This window comes from Marmota marmota, unplaced genomic scaffold (genome assembly GCF_001458135.2).
Source record: "Marmota marmota marmota unplaced genomic scaffold, marMar, whole genome shotgun sequence".
In the NCBI taxonomy this organism is placed as follows: domain Eukaryota; kingdom Metazoa; phylum Chordata; class Mammalia; order Rodentia; family Sciuridae; genus Marmota; species Marmota marmota.
Window position 1 is genome coordinate 18,956,740 of NW_026000016.1, and position 19,317 is coordinate 18,976,056.

Genomic DNA, 19,317 nt, shown 5'->3' on the forward strand with positions numbered 1-19,317 from the left:
GAGAGAGAGAGAGAGAGAGAATTTTTTTTTTTTTAATATTTATTTTTCAGTTTTCGGCGGACACAACATCTTTGTATGTGGTGCTGAGGATCGAACCCGGGCCGCACGCTTGCCAGGCGAGCGCGCTACCGCTTGAGCCACATCCCCAGCCCCGACTCTTTTGATTTTTAATTTCATTTGCTACTAGGCCTTTAGCTTCCCCCAAATCTCTCCCTTCTTCATACCAAGAGTGTTCAGGCTGTGAAAGAGGAGATGAAGGCAATGAACAACTTTTCAGTGTTATAAACTGAAAACAATGGCATCTTTTACAGCAACAGTACAGGCCCAAGTGTCAAGAGCTAATAACAATTTCATGCACAAGGTCCACAGGCATTTCTCAGGCCACTTAGGCCTCTAAAATCCTCTGTATATCTTCCCTTTGTCCTTTTTTCTCTGAATACATGAATAGCATACTGTAATCATAGAGCTCAAAATAAACCTCAATCAAGAAGTCAAAAAGTTACCATTATGGGTTACAGCAGAGAGCAGAAATGCTTAAGACTTCTTACCCCTGAGCTATCTCAGAAGCTAAAAAAGGGTGCTATTTCTTGTCTAGAATCTTCGAGTTTCTTAATAACCTAACATTTTTTGAGCCAATACTTATCACCTATGATGTTTTCTTGGTAAAGTTTAAGATATGGACCTCCCCCTTTCCAGATGAAACATTTCACTATTCACCAACACCAAAGCAACTGTCAACTCACAACAATAAAGGACCTAAAAACAAGAATGACTCTGCTTTTTTATGAAAGCATTCATATAACTGCAATTAGGTTATGATTGCAAAGAAGATCAGGTTAAGTTACTACCAGTAAGTTGATCAAATTAAACTATTGAGCAGTAACCAGACACACTGGACGGGAAGCGAAAACATATACAGGTTATCTGGATTTCTTTTCAGAAAGACAGACATTCAAGTGCACTGTGTAATTATCCTTGAAAGGCTTAAAGATATCCTCTTTATATTACTATGGTTACCTTCCAGTTTCATACACACACAAATGTCACACAAATGATGACACTCTCCAAGGTGCTTTATAAGTTAATCTGCCAATTATGAAACAACTTCTCACAATGAAAATGGAAAAGGGCATTGCCTTGAAAGGTCTTAGGTTCCTAATAAACAAACTTTAGACTATAGGTACCAAACTCTATGTACTCACTAAATCATGATCATGGATGAGAGAATGGAAATATATAGCAAAAAAGAAAAAAAATTATAAATCTATAATGTTATACAGTTTTTTGTAAATACTTGATAAAACTCATTCAATCATTATATTCATGAAGGCATTTTCTTAAAAACACTGAAATTGAAGTACTTTTCTAAGTCAAAAGATTACCAAAAAAAAAACCAACACTTCCTTTAAAAGGATTTTAAAAGCCTGACATAAATAAAAATCTCATTTTTAGAAATTTCATGGGGCCTCTTATATTTTTTAAATAATTTTATTACATTGAAATAAATATAATTAGCCATTCCATCCTGGAGTCATCTAGCCATAGGAATTCACCTTCATTCACTATTCCTTTCTCACTAGGCAATACTTAATAATGTCTCTTTTTCTATTGATAAAAGCATTCTAATAAACATCAATCTTAACTTACCAATAAGTAGCTTATCCTCATTAATCTTTGATGTCAAAATCTGACATTTTTCCCAAAAGATAATATAGCTAAATTCAGTACCCAGTTCTAGTAAGCAAGCTATTAGGTACCTATCAACTTACGGGTTCACTTTAAGTTTGTTCTAGGCAACAGCTTTTCCTAAAGATACTTTATCCAACCAACCCACTCATTTCCATCAAAATGAAAGAAACTATACTTTAAATCAGATACTGGCATGGCCTCATACAATTTAAAAATTCACACCTAGATGATGATATATCTTATATACTAATGCAATAGATTTAAATAGGGAACAACATTCTCATTGAATGACCAAATTTTGAGAGAATTATTAATTCTTTGAAATTATGGGTTTGCAAGATAACTTTAGCTGTACAAATGTTCAAGACATTATATAATACTGAAGTTACTTCCTTTTAAATTTATCTTTTCTGATTATTTCAAGAAGAAAATCTGTGTTATGTCTTTTATGCTTCTTTATTACTTACTAATAACTGGTTTCAGAGCCTTCTACAAGTACCAGTATCTAGCTACAAATTAGAAACATTTTCTTATCTTGTTTATTTTTATAGTAAGCTTTCATATGTAGCAAGTGACAGGATACATTCCCTTAAAACTAACATAGTTAATACATTCTCTTTATATTACTTTAAAACACTGGGGGTGGGGAATATAAAGAAAAAGATGACTGTTTTAGCTTTCCCTGATCACAAGCAACTGCATGCCTAACTGTAACCAAGAACACCAAGCTTTTTTTCTCTAAGAACAATAAATAAGTACTTGCTTAAGGCCTGGTAAAAATGTTACAGTTTAAAAAAATCTCTGTAGTTTCTACTCAATAAACAAAGTATAATATTTAATTCCAGAGAATCGGGAGAGTGGTGGATAACAGACTTCCTAACAAAACTACTTTTGTACTGCCAAAAAGAAGCCTTTCAGTTTCCATATTTTAACCCCTTGAAAAACCTGTACTAGTTCGTTTTCCATCCCTACCCCTAGCAATACTTGTTTACATAGCAGTGATCCACTAAACTGTGAGCTCCTTCTGGGCACAATCTTGGCCTTTTTCAGCTTTTCACTCCAGGGATAAGTGGTCTCTTGTAGATACTCAAGATGCACTTGTTGGATGAATGATCATAGTATGGAGTTGGTCCTATACTCAATCCCTCTCTTTTTCTTAAAAGACATATTAACTGACAAAGGGCATCAGTAGTGATCATCCTTTGTTCCAAGTCCTTATTTATGGACCTAGAGTACCTATAAAGTTATAAGTAACTTCCCATAAATCCTGAATCTGAAGACACAAACCTTAAGAGCTATAACAATGAAAATACCATTAGCATTGCATCTATCTTTCCAAAAGGGCATTTTATATATTCAAGTGTATAGTTTAAGAAAATGTCAATTTTTTCTTTTTAAAACTGGGTAAAATTCCTTATTTTATGATTTTATGTTGAAAATATGAACAACCATGCATACCTGTAATCTCAGTGGCTGGGAGGCTGAGGCAGGAGGATGGAGAGTTCAAAGCTAGCCCCAGCAACTTAGCAAGGTACTTAGCAACTCAGCAAGACCCTGTCTCTAAATAAAGTATTTAAAAAGACTATGGATGTGGCTTAGTGGTTAAATGCTTCTGGGTTCAATCCCTGGTTAATAAAGAAAGAAAGAAAGAAAATATGGACACATTTTTATGTGTCCTCTGGAGGAACAATGCTGTATAAATTTGAGTTGGTGGCATAAATGACGAGAAAAAATTTAAATTCTAACAACATTTTCAATAACACACAAAATTGACACGTCAAACAAAGCAATCAATGTAAGCTAACATAGACTTTTCCAAGTTCTCCATAATGCTTATTAAGAAGTTCAAGATTCCATATTCTTCAATTTTATAACCTAGGAGAACTTCATTAAGTAGACACCAGGTTACTAGGGCTGACCAAATAATGTAAAGTTACCAAGGTGAATCACAAAAGAGATATGCTTAAGTCTATTCCTTACTAGTGGCTAGCCAGACACTTAATAAGAATCCTAATGATGAGCTCTTAAATGGAATAAGAATAAAGATTACACAGGAAAGTAGTCAACAAAAAGATAACAAGTGAGGGAAGTCCTCCTAGCAAATCTGATCACTTATTTCTTTCTCCACTATCTTCAACTAATATTTTGAAGGCAAACATGGCTCCTTCTCAATCACTTTTCTAGACTTTCCAAGGGCATTAGATCATATTGATCTATGGTCTCCCTTTAAGACTACTTTCTCAGTAACACAGCAACACCTCCAGTCTACAAACTAATTCTAATAACTTTCAAAGGAATATTAAAATTGAGAATATTTTAGAACAATGCTATCATTATTAAATTTCTCAAATCTTAGAATAAGTAACATAGCTCAACCTGAATGCATTATTTTCAAATAAAGGGGATGTCTGAGTAGAAGACAACAGGCCTCTCCTACCCAACAAGAGTTAGGTATAAGTCCCCTCCACCCCCACCCCCGGCACCGCCAGATCTAATTTTAAGGGGAAAAAAAAAAAGGTAAAGGTCAGGCTTTTTGGAGTAGCCCCTAAGGTCACAGAGGCATCAATTCAATGCCAACACCTTTAGTAACAGCATTAAGTTTGTATGCTGTCAGACATGCAGAGGGAAAGAAGGCTGGAAGGGAGGTAGAGTTGGTGGTAAAGTGGTACAGTTGACAAAACTCATATATTAGCCAAGAAATGGGCAGGGTAGATTCTGCATGCAAAAACAAAAACCGCAAAGTCAGAGAATACTTACATTTAGCTTTTTTACATACCTGTAATTTGTTTCTGAATGCACAAGTGGTATTCAATTTTAGGCAGAAAACTTCCATTCAAGCAGGCCCAATACTAACTTATTAGAAAATCTACACCACGGCATCATCGCATTGTGCATTTACCTTCAAGAGCTATTCTTGCAACCTCCACAAACTGCAGTTAACTTCAAATACTACATTTGGTTTTGAACGTGGAGATTGCTCATCTATTTGGAATTCTGAACCTGAAGGTTACCTAAGAGCCTTTACAAAGGCCTTGCCTCTAGGCTGCTTCAAAGCAAACAGCAAATAGGAAGAAAGCTCACCCTGAAAACCACGTGTCTCCTGGTAGGAAGTACACAACCACTACATTTCCCGAAAGTGAACTTTCTATGTAACAGTAACAACTTAGATATTTCTAAATATCCGATTTGACATCCATGCATATACTTGCTTCAGTCTTTTTACAAGAGCGGGGATTTCTTCCTTTAGAACCAGTGAGCAAAAATAATCTCCCCTTAATATTAATTAATGGGGTACGGAGTAAAAAATTGTTTAAACAAAGCTAGGATACTTTAACAGTCCCAATGACCCCAGGTGGGTTCTGATGTCAACACCGGAGGAGGCAAACCTCTTCACGCCTAGGGCCTGCAGGTGGGGCAGTATTGATTCTGGATTTCAGGGCATTTCGGAATAATCACTCCCACTTGGCTGCCCAGGGTGGGTGGGTGATGGGTAGGTTCTGCGGCCGCGCCAGGTTCTCACCCGTCCCCACACGGAGTCCGGAACAGGCCTCGGCGGTGCCTTCTCAAATTCCGACCGTATCCCACCTCTCCCCCGACCTAGTCCTGAGGCTCAGCACCGGTCCCCAAACTGAAAACAGCAACTCCCCAGGCATCGCGCATCTCTCAGACTCCCTATCGACCCATATTTTCCTCCAAAGCCACCCAATGTGTCCAGGTCAGGGGTCCCTGACCTCCCGCCATTTCTCTACATCGCCGCAGCACACAGCAAAAGGAGAGAACCTCAAGGTGACACCTCATTTGGGCCAGCGGATCCGGGTTCTGGGCCCGAGCTCCCCGGCCCGACTTCCTTCAGAGCCGCATCGCCTCACCTGGCAGCGGCATACGATGTCGGCGTCCTGCGCCAGCAGATCCACCACCTTTCCTTTGCCCTCGTCGCCCCATTGCGCGCCGAGCACTACGGTCACTCGGTTCCCTCCGGGCCGCGCCCTGGGACGGCCGCAGTCACCGTTGGGCAAAGAGGAAGCCGCTGGGTTGTTCTCGACGAACGACATGGCTCGGGTGAGGCGAAGCGAGCCCGAAAGAGAAACGGCGGGCGAAGAGTGCGCGAGATAACTGCTCGGCTGCCGCCAGCCACATGCGGAGGAAGAAGATGCCAGAGGCCGGCCCCGCCCCCGCCCCCGCCGGGCCACCACCCTCCAGCCAGGCCCCGCCCCGCTCTCTGCCACCGCCTGTTCACAGGGGGACCATGACAGCCCCGCGCAGGCCAGGCTCTGCAGCACCGCCCGCAGGAACTGGTCCTGGCGGCGGCAACCGCAGCCACCCGGGACCCAGGCCACGCCTCTTCCGCGTCCCGGAACGGCGCTTCAAGGCGAAAGGGGCAGGCGCAAGGGAAAGGGGCGGAGCTTCCAGTGCGTTTTCCGCCTACCCGCCCTTCCTCTCTCTTTCAAACTGCAGAGGCGCGAGGGGAGTCTGTGCAGCGTCAGACTACGACTCCCGGCATGCAACACTCTGCACTCCAGCTAGGTTGTCTGGTGCCGTGTTGTCTGAGGTCTGCAGGTTTCAGTATCTGAAAGCGTTGTTTTCTGTTGCTTTTTTTTTTTTTTTAAGATCTGTTGTTATTGAGGGGAATTACAAAGAGGGGAATTTCGAGATACAAACTGTTTGAAATTGGGCTGTTTACGTTTAGAATTGAAAAATTAAAGTTTTAGAAGAGCAGAGATGGAGAGGGATCAAAAAGGGCAAACTCAAAAAGTAAAAGCATCAGAGGTGGAGGACATTAGACCCGGAAATTCAAGGAACAAATAGAGGCCTAACCCTTCTCATTTTACACATTAGTAATAGAGGCTTAGAGAGGCTTATACCTACATCATAGAGTATGTGCAGATACTGTAAAGAATTTGGGTTTTTTAATGCCAATTATATAAGGGAGATAATACTATCTTATTTTATAGGGCTTACTGTTTTTTTCTTGCAGTGTTGCAAGATCAAACCCTGGGTCTAATGCATGCTAAGCAACTACACCCCTGACTGATCTTATAAGGTTTAAAAACCAGTTAAGTAACTTGATCTAGGGAGGCTTGAATTGGTACCTGGACAGCTGATTCTGGACTCAAGTCTTTACTGTGTATTTCACGCTCTTAATGTTTCCGTTGTGGCTAGATTAAAGTATTACTACTTTTGATCTAATGCTCTTCCAACTACACAAATTAACGATAACATCTAATTTTGATTAAAATTGCTTCGGAATAAATGTGGGACTAGATTGTAGTATCTGCCAAATCGTATGTACTGTCCTGTTCTCTAATGGTCCTTATAACCCATGTTAGTATTTTACTATGTACTTTCAAAGCATTGCCAATAAACATTGAACGCCTATAACAAACTTAAGACTCCTGGGTACTAATTCCTAGGACGAATAAAGATGCAGTTGCAGCCCTCAAGGATTCAGAATATTTGGTCTGCCGATAAGTAAATTATAATCTTGTAAGATAACAGGTGTTTATCTCAGCTTTATCACAAAATTACAAACCCTTCATAAACAAAAGTGCAGTAATATTCCTTTGTTCTTAAGTGCCCGAGGTAGTGTTGAGCATATAGTAGGTACTCAATAAGCACAGGTGACTATTCATTTCTATTCAATTTTTAAAACATTTATGCTATGTCTACTTGGAAAGTACGGTTAGGTATGTATTTGCTATGGCAATTGGTTACATACAGTCACGCGAATATTTGGGCTAAAAGATACGCTAACTTAAATTTCATCTTCATTCACTCAACTCTTGATTTTTCGAAGTGGTTTTGCTATCCGCTTTCCTGAAATCTAATTCCGAACATCAGCTAACTTTCAGGGCGGCACCGCGAAGCCCAGGTGACTGCGCGCTTTGCACGCGCACTGGCCCTCGCGGCTCCACACAGCTCCTCTGTCNGGCTCTCCACCGCTTGGTTCCCCAGCTCGCGCAACACCAGTACCAGCGTCCAGCCGCGCCCACCTGAGCGTTTTTTGGTGAACGAGGGGAAGCCCTCAGCACTTGACTACTCTCTTCCAGTCCCTGCAGTTCGGTGATGACACTTTTATGTTGCTGTGCTCTGGACAGCTGAGCCACTTCAAAAAAAAATTTTTTTAATGTATTTGCATTTCCGTGCCAAGGATTGAACTCCAATGACCCCACCACACACACATACACACACACACACACACACACACACACACACGCAGGTCCCTACTGCACCTTTCTTCTGCCAGAAAGGAGAGAAGGAGAACCAGCAGAGACTAGCTGGGAAGGAGGCGTTGTACTAGGATAAGTAGGTAGTTGATGGCTCATATTAGGTTGTTGAAGTGGAGTGATTTGTGAGAGTTTTATAAAATATAAACATTGTACAAGTGTCAGGAAGTGTAATTCCTGGGTAAAATGAGTTGATCTGAAGAATGAAAATGTTATAATGTTCTGGGGAAATCCTTAATGCAAGTTTAATTTTTGTTCAGTATTTGCTAATTGCTGTGTTGAAAGGGTATGGAAATATTTTAGATAAATTTCAACATAGGTTAAAATGGGGATGATGAACCAGAAAATCACATTTCTTAAATATTCCATTTTTGCTCTAAAAATAATCATTACCCTCTGGTATTAACTACCAATATCAATAAGAAATCAAAACTTTGTAGATGTTTTCTTACAATGAGGACCAGGGTTCCCCTTCCCTCCAAGGAGAACAGACTCATTGGACAGATGTAGGGGTCAAATTAAAAGTTAAGAGTAGCTTTAACAGGGGTTCACTTGATGCTTTGACTATAACCCTTGTGGCTTTGAGACTTACACTTTTTTTTTTCTTTTTCCTAATGTTTTCCCTAAACTTCTCCTCCCTGGTCTTCTTTTCCCTAAACTTTTCTGATTTTCTTATTTTCACTGGTCTTCTCTTCCCTAAACTTCTCCTTAATCTCATTTTCTCTGAATCAACTCTAAAAGCCTCCATGTTCCTGTGGATAGGCAGAATTACTGCCTTTGGGAAAGGAGTACCCTGTGTTTCTCCTTTGCTAGCAAAGCAATAAACCTTCTTTTTCTTTGTCTCAAGACCTTGTCTTCATTATTGCATTGGTGTGGAGGACTAGGGCTGAGCTTTTACTTAACATAGCCATTGGAAGGGGTCAATGAAATAGAGCAAAAATGTATTCTGACAGAACTTTGTAAGCCTTTTAGTCCCTTCAAAATAATAAAACATCTTGTAAGTGAAGGGAGAGTGGAGAACGAGAGACAGGTAAGCAAGAAATGAAAGATGGAGACAAGGCAGAGATTCACACCAGAGTTTGTCAGAACTGAAAAATAAAGGCCATCTCTCTATAGCGGAGAGAGGCAAAACAGGCTTGGCTTCCAGGACTTTTATAGGGCATGTTCAGGAATCAGAGATGGGCAGGTCCTAATGTGGGCAGTTAGGGTTTGGGTTGGTATAAGGGAGGGGTGAGCCTTTCTCAGAAACGCCCTTGGGCGGGAAGGTGGGTGAAACTTTTTCCTTAAAATGTCAGCAGTCACTTAAGATGGCCATCCAGATGCTAAGCAAGGACCTTATATTCCCCCCTTTTTTTGTTTTTTTATTGGTCCCCCTTAGGGAACAGGGACATAGGTTAATCTTCTGTAACTGCTTCCTGCTGGGAAGGGATGATGTTTTGAGTTCCTCATTAGGAGCACAGGATGTCATTGGATTGATGACGGCAGTTGAGTAGTGGTGGAATGCTGTCCCCAGCGGACCAATTTTGGTGAGGGATTGGTATTCCTGTAACAAAAGCTGGTTTATACTTTGGTTAGAGATTTTTTTGGATCTGGTCTTGAACAAATCTAATGATGCAGGAGGCAAGCATTAACAGAAGGCCTATGACAAGGAGAGGGGTCAGGAAAGGAAGTGCCCACTGGAGAAGGGGGTTACTTAGCTAAGTACTTAGCAGAGGAGAACAGTTGTTTCTGACATTCAAGGTCCTATTGGAGCTCTTTTATCTTGTCCTTTAGGTGGGGAGTTCCTTTAGGTGATGGGGAGCCAGGATGGTGAGTGGGGCCCCAAAGGTGAGTTTCTTTGACTCATTAATAAGTAGAGAAGCTACAGTCAACATTCGTAGGCAAGGGGCCCATCCCCGAACAGTAGGGTCAAGACCCTTCAAAAGGTAGGCCCCAGCATGTGTCCAAGGACCCCTAGAGCAAATTCCTGCTTTTCAGCCACATAAAGTGAATTGGGCATGCGAGATCAGGGCGATGGAGAGCAGGGGTCTGGAGGAGGGCCTGCTGGAGCCTAGTGAAGGGTTTTATAATAACAGAGTGCAATAGGTGTTCAGACAGTGGGTCCCAGGCAGCATCATATAGAGTGGTTAGGAATCCAAGCTCTGAGGAATCCTGCCATACCTAGAAAGGAGAGAATTTCTTCCTTAGTAGAGGGATTGGTATATTATCAATAAGGCCCTTTCTATGATCCGTAATGGCTTTGTATGTAGGGGTCAGGAGGAAGCCTAGGTATGTTACCATTGCCAAGGAAAGCTGTACCTTGGACCAAGAAACCCTATAGCCATGGACAGAAAGGAAGTTAAGAAGTTTACAGGTGTCCTGATGACTGACCTCAAAGGAGGGACTGCAAAGAAGGAGGTCATCAACATAGACTAAGTGAAATGTATGGAATGCTAGATCCTTAGCCAAGGCCTGTCTGAAGATATGAGAGCTGTCTCAGAACCCTTGGGGGAGAACTGGCCATGTTAGCTGAGTGGAGTTATGTGACTCAGGGTCTATCCATGTAAAGGCAAAAATGTCTTAAGAGTCAGAATGGAGAGGAGGCATCTTTCAGGTATAGCACTGAGAAGTAAGAGGTCCCAGAAGGAATGGTGGTGAGAAGGGTATAAGGATTGGTTACCACAGGATGGATTGGGACAACCATAGAGCTGATGGAACGGAGGTCTTAGACCATGCAATAGGAACCATTGTGCTTTTTTACTGCCAAGACAGGAGTGTTACAAGGAGAATGAGTAGGTCTAAGGAATCCCTTTCGCAAGAGGTCTTGAATGTTAGGCTGTAAGCCTAGGAGTTTTTGTCAGGAAAGCTGGTATTGTGATTGGGCCAGAAAATGGAGGGGGTTTTCGAGACAGATGTGAATGGGCTCATGATGTGAGGTGATAGAAGGACTTGAAACATCCCAGACAATAGGGTCCACCTGGAAAGTGGGTAATGGGAAGGCCCTGGCAGACAGAATAGGGGATGGTCCTAAGGTAAGGGTGAGGATCCGGGGAGCGGCAGGCGAGTCTGGATGGAAACGCATATGAGGGGAGAAGGAAAGCGTAGCCCCCAACTTTGTATTTCCCTTCCCACAAGGAGAACAGGACACTGTGGAATGACCAAAAAGGAGTGGGTAAAAATTAGAGAGCCAAAAGCGCAAACAAGGCTAGGTGTGTGTCTATGAGGGTTGGTAAGGTTTACCATCTACCCTTACAGTAGAGGTCATAGAACAAGTAGTAGGCCCCCAGGACTTCTTGAGGAATGAATATGTATCCCAACCGTCTAAGAGGAAGGAGACAGGCCTACCTGAAATACACAGTTACCCTGGGTTCCCGTGGAGTTATGGTAGTGGTCAGGTGATGGGGACCTGGGCCTTGTCAGTCCTCTGCAGCCAGTCCTAAGAGTTGGAAAGGGGAACCAGAAGGGCCAGATGGCTGTTGGCCCCTATGGGCTTGGGTATAGTCAATGACCCAGTGTCCCTCCTGATGGCATTTAAGACAAGAGCCCAGAGGCTTGTGAGGCTTGGGATATGTACGAGCCCAGTGACCCAGGATCTGGGTGGACCTGAGGGACCCTTCCACAGGCCAGTGGAACCAGGGACAGATGCTGAGGCTAAACAGACAGCTTGAGCGAGCATCTGATATCTCTGTTTCCAGGCCTTCTTGTCTCTCCTGTTATACACCTTAAAGGCCACTCCCAAAACCTCAGCTTAGGAGTTAGGGGCCTCCTCTTGAGGCGTCTTAGTTTGGCCTTAATATTGGGGAAACTCTGGGAGAAAAAGTAGGTCATTAGAAGTTGTCTCCCATCTGGAGTCTCAGGGTCCAGATTAGTATATTGTCATAAAGCCTTGGTCAGGAGGTCTAAAAATACTGAAGGGTTTTCATTCTTTTCTTGGATGATTTCCTGGAGCTTTTCATAATTGATAGCCTTATGTGCTGCCTTTCTACTAGTCACTCCTCCAGGCAAATTATAATCCCAGTTGGGGTCCTGATCAGGGACTGCTTCAGTGCCAATCAGGTGGGCAGAGGAGGTCTGATATAACTCATCAGCATAATTTCTAGCTTGCTCCCAAATCTGCCTGTGCTCCTCCAGTACTAATCAGATGGGCAGGTTAGGTCTGATTACCTCATCAGCATAATTTCTAGCTTGCTCCCAAACTTGCCAGCACTCTTCGGGCAGGAGGGTGGTAGACAAGATCATATGGACATCGTGGAGGGTTAAATCATATGATTGAGTCAGATATTAAAACTCTTTGATATATGTGGTGGGACTTGAAGTATAGGCCCAAGCCACTTTTGTATCTGTGAAAGATGTGACAAAGAGAAAGGCACAAGAACCCAAATTACACCATCTACTCCAGCCGCCTCGTGTAGAGGACACAGAAATGCGGGTTGGGCAGTGGCAGCCCATGAGTGTGTGGCAGGAGGAGAAAAGGGCAGAGGGGCCAAGGGGACAGTTGCTGTGGCAGCTTCATCTGAAAGAGAATTGTGATATTGTGAGGGCTCATCTGCTGGGTTGAAGGAGGAGGAGTCCTGGGTAGGATCTTCTGTCCCTTTGGAAGCAGGTGTAGAGCAGGTGAGAGCTAAGAGGACTTGTGTGGGAGAGCAAGTGTTTCAGAGAGAGGGCTTAGAACATAGAGAGAGGAAGGCCTGAACATATGTCATCTCTTTCCATTTTCCCAAGCACTCACAATAGTTGAAAAGATCCCTGATAATATTGGGATCTAGGGAGCCATTAAGTGGCCATTTAGAGTCCTTATCCAAAGGATATTGAGGCCAGATCTGATTTCACAAGCAGATGTTTGGTGGGATTTAGATCCAGGGTGAGAGAGAGAGAGAGAGAGAGAGACCCTAGGTTAGCCAGGAGGCAATCTAGGGGACTATGAGAGGCAATGGATGAGGAGCTGTGCATGGTGAGATGAAGGAGGTGAGTTTAGTGGTGGGACGTCCCCCAGTCTCTAGTATCACCTAGTCGAGAGGACAGTTATACTCAGGGGGCTGTCACCACTGCTGGGTAGGCGTCGGGGCAGGAACCTGTAGAGGCACTTGGGCGCCAGGACTACATAGAAGGGGCAGAAGCCGTAGAGATTAACCCAAGGCCAAGAGGTCATCTCACCAGGAACAATGCCCAATCACCCTCAGTGGTTTTTTTCTCAAAACCCAGGACCCAAATAAAAGACCACCTACAAACTTGGTCGAAAGTCGGGATCAGCCGTAGCTGTGAAAGCTGTGGCAGCTGAGGCTAACTCGGACCACACAGTAACCCTGGGAATGCTGGTCGTTCAACAGTCATTTCCAGGGACCTGTAGGTCATTTAGGTCTACCAGAGACGGGTCTTACCTGCAATGTCTGGTGATTGGTACAGAGAGGGCATTCAGCAGAATGGAGGGCCTGGTCCCATGATGGAATTCAGATTGGGGCCTGGGGACTCTCAGTGGCCCCCAAAGAGGGGAGCGGGCACACCAGGGAAACTGATCCCAGGTTTTGGCACCAAAATGAAGGAAAAGTGAGGAACGAGAGACAGGTAAATAAGAAATGAAAGATGGAGACCAGGCAGAGATACACACAAGAGTGTCAGAGCTGAAAAATAAAGGTCATCTCTCTATATGGAGAGAGGCAAAACAGGCTTGGCTTCTGGGACTTTTATGATAAGGGCAGGCTCAGGAATCAGATCTGAGCAGGTCCTAATGTGGGCAGTTAGAGTTTGGGTTGCTATCAGGGAGTAGTGAGCCTTTCTCAGAAACGCCCTTGGGCAAGAAGGTGGGTGAAACTTCTTCCTTAAAATGTCAGCAGTCACTTAAGATGGCCATCCAAATGCTAAGCAAGGACCTTATATTCCCCCCTTTTTTGTAGTGAGGTTTGAATGCAGTGATACATTTACAGCTCAGCCCATTACAAACAGTGGCTCAATAAATAATGATAGTTGAAATTATTAAAGATGGCCTATGAACTGAGGGAGTTTTTTAAAATCATTATTTTTTATTTTTTACTTGTTGTTGGACCTTTATTTATTTACTTATTTGTATGTGGTGCTGAGAATCGAACTCAGTGCCTCATGCATGCTAGGCAAGCACACTACCACTGAGCCACAACCCCAGCCCAAAAAGTCACCAAACATTTCTGTAAAGGACCAGATAATAAATATTTTAGGCGTTTTCCAGCAATACCATCTGTGTTGCAACTGCTCAGAGCTCTTCCGTAATAGGGGACAAGACTTATTTATTAGTAAACACATGGGTGGCTGCTTGTCAGTAAAAAAAGTATTTACAAAAAATGTGGAATTTGGCTCCCAAGGTATAGTTTGCCAACACTTATCTAAATTCTTGATTGAAGGAAACACTAAAGTTAAAGTAGATTTTAGTGAAAACAAAAATGTTATTCTTTTATTATGGAAGTCCTGAATTTTATCTCTTAATAAGGTGTTCTTTTAAAGGCTAAAATTTGGGGTCTGGGGATGTAGCTTCGTGGTAGTCAGCTTGCCTAGCATGCACTAGGCCCTGGGTTCAACTGCCAGCACTTAGATAAATGAAGGAATTAGCACTTAGATAGATAGAATAAATAGAAGGTATTAGATAGAACTTCAATAGCACTTAGATTACATTAGCACTTAGATAAATAAAGTAATTCTCTTTACTAATGTAACAGGAGTTCACTTGATACTTTGACTATATCCCTTGTCGCTTTAAAACTTACATGTTTTTTTTTTCTTTTTCCCAATCTTCTTTTTTTAGAGAGAGAGAGAGAGAGAGAGAGAGAGAGAGAAGAGAGAGATTTTTTTAATATTTATTTTTCACAACATCTTTATTTTATTTTTATGTGGTACTGAGGATGGAACCCAGCGCCCGGCGCATGCCAGGCGAGCACGTTACTGCTTGAGCCACATCCCCAGCCCCGCAATCTTCTTTTCCCTAACCTTCTCCCTGATCTTTTTTTCCCTGAACTTCTCTTCTCTCATCTTCTTTTTCCTAACCTTCTCCTTCCTGATCTCTCTAATCTCATTTTCTCTGAATCACCTCAAAAACCCCCTATTCCCAATGATGGGCAGAATCAGGCTCTGGGACAGGAGTCCCCTGTGTTTCTCCTTTGGTAGCAAAGCAATAGTACATTTTCCTTTTTCTCAAGACCTTGTCTTTGGTATTGGATTGGCATCGGAGACAAAGACGGAGCTTTCTTTACACTAAGAGAATTAACATTTTGTTTTTGACATAACAGTTTGTTAGATAAAATTCATGGGAGACCATTGGTTTGGACTGAGCTCCTGCATTAGGCTCAACAGAACTAACCCAAATGGATTCATTCCATGCTGAATTTTCGTGTCACCTAAGTTGTTATTGACCTGAGAAATCAGGAGAGAATAGTCGAATTACCAAACGAGTCAGTTCCAGTCAGCATGCAACTCCCTCTGTTTTAATCCTTATAAAAAAGTAACAAGGCTGGGTGAGATGGCACACACCTGGAATCCCAGCAATCAGGAGGCTGACGCAAGAGGATGGAAAGTTCAAAGCCAGCCTCAGTGAGGCCCTAAGAATTTAGTGAGACCCTGTCTCAAAATAAAATATTAAAAACGCTGGGGATGTGGCATAGTGGTTAAGCAGCCCTGGGTTCAATCCCTGGTATAAAAAAAAAAGTAACAAGAAGTAACTTGATGTTAACTTGTTATTTTTCTATAGTTCTGTTCCCCAGTTCCCATTTTACAAGTAAATTTAAAATTACCAATCCTTTTTTTTTTTTTATTCCTGCTTTCTTCAACTCTTTTCTCTCTGTAAAATCAATTTTGTCTGCTCTGTTGGAACACTCATACAACTTTATGGAATAAAGGATTGCAATTTTGTCTTTTGACAAATTCTTAGTCCCAATGGAGTTAGTTTTCTAAATGATAAAAGATGGTGATGCAATTTTTTCTTTTTTTTTCATATAAATCCAGGCCCAGGTAAATTTGTTATTGTGTTCTCTTCCATTTGGTCAGTTTGCCTGTAGCTACTCCAGTAACACCTGTCTTAATTATTATAGCTTCATTATAAATCATGATATCTCACATAGGGTAAGTCTCCACTCCCAGAAGTGTTCTGATCATTCTTAGACCTTTACACAACCCCACCAGTTTTACAGTTAGTTTATTAAGTACCATGAAGAATTCTTAGGATTTGGATTATAATGACTCAAAATGACATCATTATGAATATTAACTCTTCCTATCCAGGAACATTATATCATCTTGATTTAGATCTTTTGCAGAAATGGGTTGTATTCTCTTTCACTGTCACTGGGGATTGAACCCAAGGTCTCATATATATAAAATGAATGCTCTACCACTGAGCTAAACCCTCAGCCTGCCTTTTTAATCCTGTGCTTTTAGTTTATTTTTCTTATTGCATTGTCTAGGACCTCTAATGCAATGTTGAGTGAAAATGGTGATTGTGGCATTTTTCATCCCAGGTTTTTAAGGGAATGGTACCAGTGTTTCCTTATTTAGGGTATTGTTTGTGCTAAGTGTTCTGCAGATATTCTATCACTGTTAAGGCAATTTCTTGGCATTTCTGATTTGATTTTTCTAAATTATTGATTTATATGCATTCTTATCATTTTTCATCTCTTAAAACAATTGTATGTTTCCTTTTTAATATGTGTGGTGAGTTCATCTGTAGACTTTTCTAACAGAACCATATTTGCATACATAGTATAAATTTAATATGATTTAGTTTATAAGCTTTTCATGCCTTGTTGTATTCAATTTTCAAACACTTTCTTCAGGGTATTTGTATCTATATCTGTGTATTTTTGTTTGTTTATAAAATGAGTCAGAGGATGTTACCTTTTTTTCCTTGGAAGAGTTCATACAAGTCTAGGATACTTGAAAGTTGTTTTGTTTTGTTTTGTTTTTTAAGACATGATCTTGCTAAATTGTCCAAGCTGGACTTGAACTTGCAATCCTTTTGCTCAGCCTTCCTAGTAACTGGAATTATAGGCATGTACCCAGTCATTCCATGAAATTTTGATAAAACACTTAGCTAGTATTTTAGATAAATTTTTGAACTACTGCTTTATATCTTTTAAGACTCTGCAACTATTTAGGCCTTTTGTTTCTTCTGGAAAAAAAAAAATAAAGATATCAAAATTCTCATTCCACAAAATTTTTCAAAGCTCTCATGCAGTATGTTTTAGTTTTAATATTTGCTTAATATGTGTCTGTAATTGGAGTCCCTTTTCATTAAAATTATTTAATTTTACCCATTTTTTGCCCTTATTAAAAACTTGTCTGTCTTCCTCATATTTGTATTTTTGTTTGTACTTTGATTTCTTTTCATATTTTTATCTTGTCTATTTTCTTTGGGCATACTCTGATACTCTTATCTCTAACATCTGAAGTTAGACTTTAATGTAATAGTTTTTAGTCTTTATTCTTTTCTAATAGGATATTTAAAGATATTAAATTATCTTAGAGCACTGCTTTGCTGTATTCCATAAGAACCAATATCTACTTTTTTTATTATTCATTTCTAGGGAGCTTTAACTTTCATTATCATCTCTTCTATAACCCTCGAATTACTTAACACTTTTTAAATTCCAAATATGCAAGAATTTTGACTTACCTTATGTTAATAATTTCTCTGTATTGATTATGTTATATAATCAGAGAATATGGTCTAGCTGAAACCTGTTCTGATAAATTTTTTGGTGCTTTGGACCAAATAACTGATCAATTTTAATAAATATTCTAAATGTGCTTGAAAGGAATATACTTTTTCTAGTGTTACAGTAGGTCTATAATGATTATAATGATTTTGGACCTTGTCTCAAAGTCTTTCATCTTATATTAACATAGTTCACAGTATATTTAGTGGGGTTGGACTGGGACTTTCTGTGGGAATCCTGTGCTTCTTGTAATTGTCCTACATGAATGGTTTAGCACATTTCTATCAGATGTCCAAGAGCATGACCTACCCAAGACCATTCTGGATAAGTATAGTAGAATTAAGGGATTCAAGAGAATATAGTTTTCCCAAATGCCATTCTATAGGCTGGATAGAGAAAAAAGTGAAGTTGGGAAGGGACTTAACTATTAAAGGAAGAATGTTCTTTGATGTTTTGTGTGTGTGTGTGTGTGTGTTGCTGGGGATTAAGCCCAGGGCTTTGTGCATGCTAGGCAAGTGCTCTATCATTGAGCGATAACCCCAGCTCCTTCTTTTTGATTTCGAAGAGCTGAAAGAATGGGAACACACTTGAGAGAACAGGAAAGATACATTCTTACGATCCAAGAGTGAAATGGCAGTGCCTTTTTCATTAAAAAAGATAGCACATGGTCCATCTGCATACCCCATATCTATGTGCCTCTCAAATCTATTTCCAACAATAGTACATTTAGTATTTGACATAATTAAGAAAGCAAGGATGAGAGACATCATAGCTGTCTTGGACTAAATAAATGTGGCATTTCTTTTCTTTTTTGTTAGTACTAGGGATTGAACGAAGTACCTTGCACATGCTAGGCAAGTATTCTACCATTGAGCTACATCCTAGTCCATCCCCTTTATTTTATTTTATTGGACAGGGTTTATAGCCCAGCTGGCCTTGAGTTTGCAATCCTCTGTCTCAGCCTCCTCAGTAGCTAGGATTATAGATGTGAGTCCCATACCCTGCTGAAATATGCCTCTTTAGATGCAGTTTCCTCCCTTGTATTCCCAGCCCCAGTATAAATTGGAAGCTGATGAAAGTAGGGAAAAGAGCCTGCCCAGAAAAGGTAGTTTTATCATTATACCCACCAGGTTTCATTCACAAATTAAATTGTATACTTTAACCTTGAAAACTAAAATCCAAAATCTGCCACTCATATTTTTCTCCCTCCTGAGGTTTCTGTCTCATTATGTAATGAAAAGGATATTATAATAAGTTCATAAGAAGTGGGAGGTTGTTCCTACTTACTAGGAAAAAAACCTTGCTGGTTATATTTTATTTTAATTTATAGGGATAAGTAACAATACATGAACATATCTTCTTATTTGATCTGTATATTTGTTAGTCAGCTTTTGCTGCTGTAACAAAACACCTAAGAAAATTTAACTTAGGAGAGAAAAGGTTTATTTTGACTCATGGTTTCAGAGGTTTCAGTGCATAATCAGCTGGCTCCATAGCTTTGGGCCTGAGGCAAGGCAGAACATCATGTGGGAAGGGCCTGGCAGAGGATAGCTACTTACCTCATGGCAGCCAGGAAGTAGAGAAAGATAGAGAAAAGAAGGGGCAAGGGACAAGACACCCTTCCAAGGGCATGCCCTTGATGACCTACTTTCTCCAACTAGGCCCCCACCTCATAGTTTTCACCACCTCCAAATAGTCTCCTCAAATTAATTAATACATCAGTGGATTAATGCACTAATGAAGTCAGACCCCTC

The 19,317-nt window shown here is 40.9% G+C and overlaps 2 protein-coding genes across 3 annotated transcripts in view; one reads left to right on the forward strand and one right to left on the reverse strand.

Annotated features, from left to right (window-relative positions):
- The window catches only part of Adss2 (adenylosuccinate synthase 2), a 41,686-nt gene extending 35,716 nt beyond the window's left edge, over nt 1-5,970 (reverse strand). Inside the window, exon 1 of one of the 2 annotated variants that reach the window (XM_048809259.1) lies at nt 5,559-5,970. In XM_048809259.1, coding sequence (XP_048665216.1) covers nt 5,559-5,741 — 183 coding nt within the window. In that variant the 5' untranslated portion in view covers nt 5,742-5,970. The remainder of the gene's footprint in view (nt 1-5,558) is intronic. The other variant, XM_015483553.2, reaches the window with a different exon arrangement.
- Nucleotides 5,825-19,317, forward strand: part of Catspere (catsper channel auxiliary subunit epsilon) — a 157,557-nt gene continuing 144,064 nt past the window's right edge. The window contains exons 1-2 of the mRNA XM_015483306.1: nt 5,825-6,221; nt 7,539-7,749. Of these exons, the coding sequence (XP_015338792.1) occupies nt 5,825-6,221; nt 7,539-7,749 (608 nt within the window). The remainder of the gene's footprint in view (nt 6,222-7,538; nt 7,750-19,317) is intronic.